Here is a 7,831-nt window from a genome sequence, read left to right on the forward strand (position 1 = left end):
AAGTGTCGCCTATGGCCAATTTTGGTTGTCGTCGTTTTCTGCGATGTCGCGGGTGCGCTCAATTTTAAAGCTTGACATGTTTGGTGTCTATTTAACCGACGTGACCTGATCTTTTATATTTGACCAAAAAACTGGGTAATAATAAATGTTTCCTAACATAATGTTACAAAAAAACGTTTTTTTTTCAAAATTTTCAATAATTTTTCCTAATTATAATAAAAAATAAAACCCGTAGTGGTGATTAAATACCACCAAAAGAAAGCTCTATCTGTCCCCAAAAAATGGTATAAAATTAATTTCAGTACAGCGTTGCATGACGGAATAAACGTCAGTCAAAGTATCGCAGCGCTGAATACTGAAAAATGGCCTGGCCAGGAAGGGGGTCTAAACACCTGGTCTTGAAGTGGTTAAACTAAAATGTAGCTCTTGAACAGATTGTATGGGTAATATTGTTATCCTTTACATATTATATATGATCTGTACAGCTGTTTTATATAACTTATATCAATTGTTTGTTTTATATCTTGTAGTTTACACAGCAGATTACTGGCATGCGGTTTTGTGAAGCAAGTGCGAAGGACAACTTTAATGTAGATGAAATCTTTTTGAAATTGGTTGATGACATATTAAAAAAGGTACTTTTCGTTGCTTTACTTTTAAATGGAACACACAAGGAAAAGTTATATAAATCCATTCTATTGGTTTTGTCATTGTTGCACACTTCAGGGTAGTACTCTGTATCATAATAACTACTTGAGTCCCCAGGTCTTTTTCTCCCTAAATCTTATTAAGTCCTTGAATTTATTTAAAATTTAAATTTCATCGATGTGTTGACTCTGTACACATTATACCTTTTAGCATTTGTATTCAACTCTAACAAATAATACATTGTTTTTTTCAGGACAGATGGGGCTTTTTTTGGTTCCAAATTTGAATGTATATCCTGTAATATATTCTTGGATTTTATTGGGAATAAGTAAGGAATTGGAAAAACAATGCACTTTCCTGTAATTTTCCCAAAGCAACCTTTTTGTAATTTGCACACCCCCAAATATTTACCACAGAATATAAACTATTGGTCTGCTGATTTAAAATTATATCATATTAGTGAACCTTTATGTAACCAAGCAGAAGAGCCCCAAATGAATGCATGCATAGTTTACTTCAGGAGAGATGTTTTAGATCACTTCTAATAGTGAACCGTTTGCCGCAATTAGGCAGTGATATACCGCTGTAGGGAAAGGCTGGACAGAGCTGCAACAGCTCTGCCTGAGCCTCCCTACTGACAAGAAGTGCAGTGACCTAACTACATTCCCAATGTTAGCACAGTGTGGAACCATTGTGTTTTCATTTGCTTCAACAGAGTGCTCCTATAGAGTGATGTGTAGAAGCTTCATAAGCCCAGGAGCTAATTATTTCAGCTTCCGGGCTTAGTTCTGGCTCCAGGCTGTCACTGACAGCCAGTAGTTCTCACACTAGTGCTGGGAGGGCCTCAAGAGCCACTGACTCGGGGGCTGTTTTAAAGCAGCACTGGAACTAATAGCTGTTGTTCCTGCACTGTTTTAAACTGTTTTTACCCTGGACTCCTAATTTTAGAAATGTTGTATAACACCTCACTAGTGAGCTGGCAAGTCTTCAGCCGACTTGCCATACCCAATCACTAAGCAGCAGAGTGAATGGGGTTGTTCTAATAAATGGCAGAAAAACACACAGCACTTAGTCCTCTAACAATCACAGAACTGATTCCACAATCGTACAACAGCTGACTGGCAGAGGGCAAAAGATGTTTCCCATTTTATTGGTGAATTTCTTACTTTTTGCTCACCTTGTGATATCCCTTTGCATAAAAGAAATTATTACTTTTTAAATTCTCCTTTGTTTTTTTTTTTGGGGGGGGGGGGTCAAATAGCAGCCACCCCCAAAACAGCCTCTTCAAAAACTGGTATTTTTGGTATGAGACACAAATGACACCCCTGGCAGTCCTTACTACCGATGTGTTATTACATGGAGGGGTGGGGGGTGCGCTGAGCCCCATGTAAAAAAGTCAGTACTTGCATAGCATTCTTAAAGGGAGCCAGCGGCAGATGAAGGCGGTAGAGGAGTAAAGTTTGGAAACCTTTTTCCCTGATACAGGTTGGCATCAATTGCGTAGTGTTTCTGACTGGAATATTTGTAATCATTGAGTATAAATGGACTGGGTTGGAAACTTCTTGCTCATTTATTGCTAGTAATGTATCAGTTTATGATACTAAAACCGTGGCAGTCAACCTCGGCACTTCAGCTGCAGTGAAACTATCAATTGCTTCTGCCTCAGGTCATGCATGTGAATGTTAGAGTAATAATGCATAATGGAACTTGTAGTTTCACAACAGCTGGAGTGCAAGTTAGATATAGAAAATGGGAATTTGGGCACGGCAACCTTTTAACACATACACTGACCCGAAGCCTTTGTTTTATTTCTAATTTAACTATTAAAATGCATGGCATAATCCCTTCATTGGATAAAACATTGGTTTGCCCACTAAGGGAACAATTGCATTTAGCTGTATTGGGAGAAACCGGTAAACAGCTATTACTGACCCCCTTCAGAAGGAAGTTTTAGTACAAGAGATCAGCAGTGGCAGGCCACTATTTTCTCTTAGCATACATCTATTGTGATATTAAAATCTGTGGTTAGTCACCATATCCTTGTGATTGTCTCCCATCCAAACAATGCATAATGTTTTTGTCATGCTATATGTTATTTCACTGTTTTTCTTTTCTCTGGCTTTCCTACTGCTCTAGTAGTATTTGGTGGGGGGGCCTAATAACCATAAAGTAGATTATATTATATGGACAAAAAATTACCATTAACCTTTTTTATGACTTAAAGTAGTATTAAACTCTCAAACTTTTTTCCAATGATGAATCCAGATCAAACAAATATACATTCCCCTAAAAAATCGTTTCTTTACATTTTGACCAAGCACTTTAAGTCATCATGTTTCTGAGCAGCTCCAACTCTCTCAGCTCCACCTCCCTGAACTTCCTGTCTAGTTCAAGATCACAAGGAACTGGGCAGTCTTCAGCAGCTGTTCATCTACTAGCTTATAGAAGGGAGGACGGGAGTGTCTTGTCCCGTGCCATGTCTGTGTGTTTGTCGAGAAAATGTATAGGACACTGGCACTCCCAAATCGCTGAAAAGTAGTAGCGACGTTTTGGGGTCATGCAGGATTCCCTTCATCAGGCAAAACCATGTGATACAATAAAGGTAGAACATTATTATATTATGTGTTTGTTCATGCACTTTACATTATTATTATACAGGATTTATATAGCGCCAACAATTTGCGCTTAGCAATATAAGGAAGACATTACAATCACAATACAATTCAAGACAAGATGGTAAGGACGGCCTTGCCCGTGAAGGCTTACAATCTAAGGCCCGGTTCACACCTGGGCGCTTTGTAGCACGTTCCTACGCTCTGCAAAACGCTCAAACACCGAAATCCCATTATTTCCTATGGGTATGGTTCACACCTGTGCGTATTACAGGCCGTATGAACGCGCTACAAAATGCCCTACGCCCAAAGAAGTACATGAGCTTCTTTGGGGCGTTTTTGTTGCGCGTATCCATTGGGATACAGCCAGGTAGCCCTCGGAAACGCGCGTTTGTCGCGTGTTTTTTTTTACCTCGAATTGCGCGACACGAAATGCGCAGCAAACGCGCATATTCGATACGCCTAGGTGTGAACCCAGCCTAAAAGGAAGGGGGAAGTGATACATGAGGAGGTAGCTGTGTGGGGATGAATTGTTTGATTGGCCGAGGGGGGTTGCAGACACTGAGCAGTTGGTTAGGTGAATGAGTTTAGCAGCTGCATTCACGATAGACTGAAGGGGGGGGATAGCCTGTGTAGAGGTAAGCCAATGAGGAGGGAGTTGCAATAGTCAAGACGATAGATAACAAGTGAGTGGATGAGTAGTTTTGTGGTTTTATTGGTGAGGAAGGGGCATATTTTGGAGATGTTACAAAGGTGAAGGCGGCAGGATTTGGATAGTGATTGGATATGGGGAAGAAAGGTAAGGTCTGAGTCAAGGATGACACCTAGGACCTCGGCATGGGTGGAGGGCTGGATAGTTGTGTTATGAATCTCAAGGGAAATGTTGGGGGAAGAAGCACGGGCGGGAGGAAATATCAAAAGCTCAGTTTTTGAAAGGTTGAGTTTTAAGAAGTGTTGAGACATCCAGACTGATATGTCAGTTAGTAGATTAGTGACACGCAAGGACACTGAGGGGGTGATTTGTGGAGTAGAAAGATAGATATGAGTGTCATCTGCATAGAGATGGTACTGGAACATGGTTTTGCCCAATGAAAGGGATCCTGCGTGACCCCGAAACGTCGCTACTATGTGAAATCATGCACATGCGTCAATAAAGAGATTGAGTTTTTCAGCAATTTGGGAGTGTCGGTGTACTATATATTTTCTTGTTTGATACTGCGCCATCTGTGGGTTACCATGGCACCGATCAAAAAATTAACTACACGAGTGCGATGGGCACATGGACATTCTGTGCATTTGTCGATTTACACACAAGGATGGCTTCATAGGACCCTTCAAGGGAGATGAGCCACCCTAAAATAGGATATCAGGAGCCAATGCTCAGGGAAACAGCTGATTCTGCAGGAAACTAAAACTTAAAATATCAAGAAGCAGCATTCATTGTAGGTGATTTAATCAGCATTTGGAATAGCTTAAAACCCTTTTGACTTTAAAAGAGAACTATGGCGCAAGTGTTTTTCCCCATAATTTTCTTTAGGGTCACAGGAGGACATATACTGGCGTCGTCCCGTGACCCAAAGCTCAGTATATCACGTGCTATTGCCGCTATATACTGAGAGCGCCCGACATTGCTGAGACCCACCCAGCTGCGTGAGCGACAGCTGGCTCTGCCTATCTAGAGGCAGAGCCAGCTGTGCCCGCCCGCTCCTCCGTTCGTTCCTCCACTCAGCGCTGGAGGATCGGAGGGGGGGAAATCCCTGTGGAGAGCGGTGACTGACAGTCACCGTTTACTGCAGGCAGACGATCGGGAAGTGAGCGGAACGGTGCATGTTTCTGCTCACTTCCCGATCTGTAGAGCCGACAGCTTCTTTGTCACAGGTCGGCTCCAACTATGAGAATGAGTAGAAATCACTCACCTCATAGATCTCCTTTAATATCACTTTAATGTGAGCTTTGACCACTGGTTGCCAATCTATAAGTTTACTTATAGATGTTTCCGGTTTGTATTAGTAACTGGAAAGCAGTATGTTCTTTCTGCCAGAACAGCCTTGATGGGTTTGATTTTACCTTATCTTTTCTCAGCTGATATACTTAGATCACAAGGTCAAAGCATTGTACTTACTTCTGTGTCTCCTGCAGATGCCTCTGGATATAATGCGCAATGAGCTCTCCAACAGCATCCTGTCTCTCCAGCCAGAGCCAGAAGTTCCTCCAGAACTGCCACCACCTCGACCTCCAGTCCGGTGCTGCTGATTCTCTTCGGTGCCCCCACAAAGTGGCACAGTGACACTCGGTTCCTGTGCTCTGTCTTACAATCATTTGGAAGGTCCCATTTTGCACTTCTGACTCAGTAAAATATGTAAATACGTAAGCAGCAGACGGAGAATAGTTCTGCGTTTGGAAAGCGTTTCTTTTTTTTCTCAGTTGGGAGTTTGCACACTAATATCAATGGCCTCTGGAGTAAAGGGATTGGCTATTGTAAGCGCTGTACCGCAGTGGTTCCTGCAAAGCACTTTATTTCAGGCTCCACTAGTTGTGTAGTATGTAGTATTGAAGTCATGACATTTTCTGCTCCAATGTTAAATCAGGCTGCCAGCTACCGAACTTTTTTGTTTCTCTTTTTTTTTTTATCTAAACATATATACAGTGCTTTGCAAAATGTATTATCACTCCAAAATATTTAAATATTTAAGATCTCCAAAAATGCTTCCATATACAGTATTATATTTAGTTTATTATACAGTGCAATTTTCAATTGTAATCTGTAGCATTTATAGGATTACTGGATCTGCCACAAGTATTAATGTTTGTTCCAGTAGTTTATTTTATTTCAAGTATTTATTAACGTCTGAATAGTTTGAAGGATCTATTTCTGTTCCACATTTTTGCATTTGCTCTTATTGATTAACACTTTGAGCTGTCAAAGTTTCCCCCTTTTTTCTTTTTTACATTTTTCTGGCACAGGATCCTTTGTGTGGTATGAAGGGTAATTGATGAAGGATAAAACGTATGTGGTTTACTAATTTTGTTGAGACCTCACTGCACACTCCAAATAATGGGCTTACTGGGAACTATTACATTAAAAAAAGATCACTTTTCCACTCTGCATTGGCTCACAACAGGACAGAAAACAATGTACTTTTTCTATACACTTACTAATCTGAGCTTTGACTTCGCTGATTTTTATGGGTGGTTTGGGGTTTTTTTGGGGGTGAAAAGGCATAACATACACCTAAATGGCACACTTTCTTCGAATCATGGTGGTTTTGTGAAGTATGTATTTGATATCTCTCTATTTCAATGCACTGTACAATACAGTATGGGGAAACAGTGACTGATAATGCATTTATATAATGTGTCCTTGTGGAATCAAGATAGTATTTCTAACTAATGAAGTGAAATAAACTTTTTTTTTATTATTATTTATGAATGTTTGTATTCTTTTTATTTTCTCTTGGTTTTTTTTATGATTAAAAGTTTTATTTAGTTTAAATAGCAAACAAGCAAAATACACAACCACCACCACCACAAAGGTATGCATAACAGTCAATGGTAGAAAATCCAAAAGGAGGGTGGTGATCATATAAAAAACATATTAGCATCATATAAGACAACATAGATTTAACAGTTTAAGAAGATGCAAGTCTCAGCTTCTTCAATCAAGTGACAACGCATCGGCATAGAAAACGGTTAAGGATTGGGCATCGAAAGGGAAGCTGCATATCTATCCAAGATCGGTAAAAAAAAATAAAAATTATCCTTCTAAATCCATCTTTTGGTTTGAAAACATCCCTTAAACATAATTTAACTGCTGCTATAAATGTGCAGCATTGTAATGTACCACATTTCATTTTGGTATGTAAATGCTTAGTGTGTTTCTACACGTGTGTGTGTGTGTGTGTGTGTGTGTGTGTGTGTGTGTGTTCCCATTTCACACACCATACCCAAAAAATTTAACAATGTATTTCTTACCTTTTAGCTGTTTTGTGAAGGCTTTAGTGCAGATTCCAGGCTACTATGAGCGGTTTGAACGTGGAAGTAGAGGAACAGACTAATCGTCCTCTCATTAACATTCAATGCTACTAACTCTTTGTGAGGACAGAGTGTTTGAATCTAGTTTACAACTGATAACGAGATTACCCAGCACAGTACACACAGGGTTAATTGGAGTAAACGTAACTACCTACAGCCCCCTCCTTAACATTAAACAAGGGGGAAGCTAGGTAGGATTTTTAGACAAGTATAAAACACTTAAAAAAGGTAAGCAGCAATATATTTTTAAAAAAAAAGGTATGCATGTGAATGGGAACATATAACAAACATAAAATAGGTGTTCTCTCTATCATTATAAATTGTAAATTAAAAAGAGTTGAAGGAGAACTATGGGGAGAGTGAAATGCACTCATCCCCATAGTTAGATGCATGCACACTGGCTCTATAGCTTGTGAACTGAGTGATCACAAACCACTGATCGCTCAGTTCACTGCCTTCTCCCTGCAGTGATTCCCCCCTCCCTTTCTATTCCTCCAGTGCTCATTGGAAGAACAGACCGGAAAAGGGGCAGGCACAGC

General features: G+C 40.1%; 1 protein-coding gene across 1 annotated transcript in view; it reads left to right on the plus strand.

The window, feature by feature from the left end:
- RAB12 (RAB12, member RAS oncogene family) overlaps window positions 1-6,690 on the plus strand; it is a 34,370-nt gene extending 27,680 nt beyond the window's left edge. The window contains exons 5-6 of the mRNA XM_018553583.1: window positions 531-635; window positions 5,400-6,690. Of these exons, the coding sequence (XP_018409085.1) occupies window positions 531-635; window positions 5,400-5,513 (219 nt within the window). The 3' untranslated portion in view covers window positions 5,514-6,690. The remainder of the gene's footprint in view (window positions 1-530; window positions 636-5,399) is intronic.
- The last annotated feature ends 1,141 nt before the right edge of the window (window positions 6,691-7,831 follow it).

This window comes from Nanorana parkeri, unplaced genomic scaffold (genome assembly GCF_000935625.1).
Source record: "Nanorana parkeri isolate BGI_ZX_2015 unplaced genomic scaffold, ASM93562v1 scaffold7, whole genome shotgun sequence".
NCBI lineage: Eukaryota > Metazoa > Chordata > Amphibia > Anura > Dicroglossidae > Nanorana > Nanorana parkeri.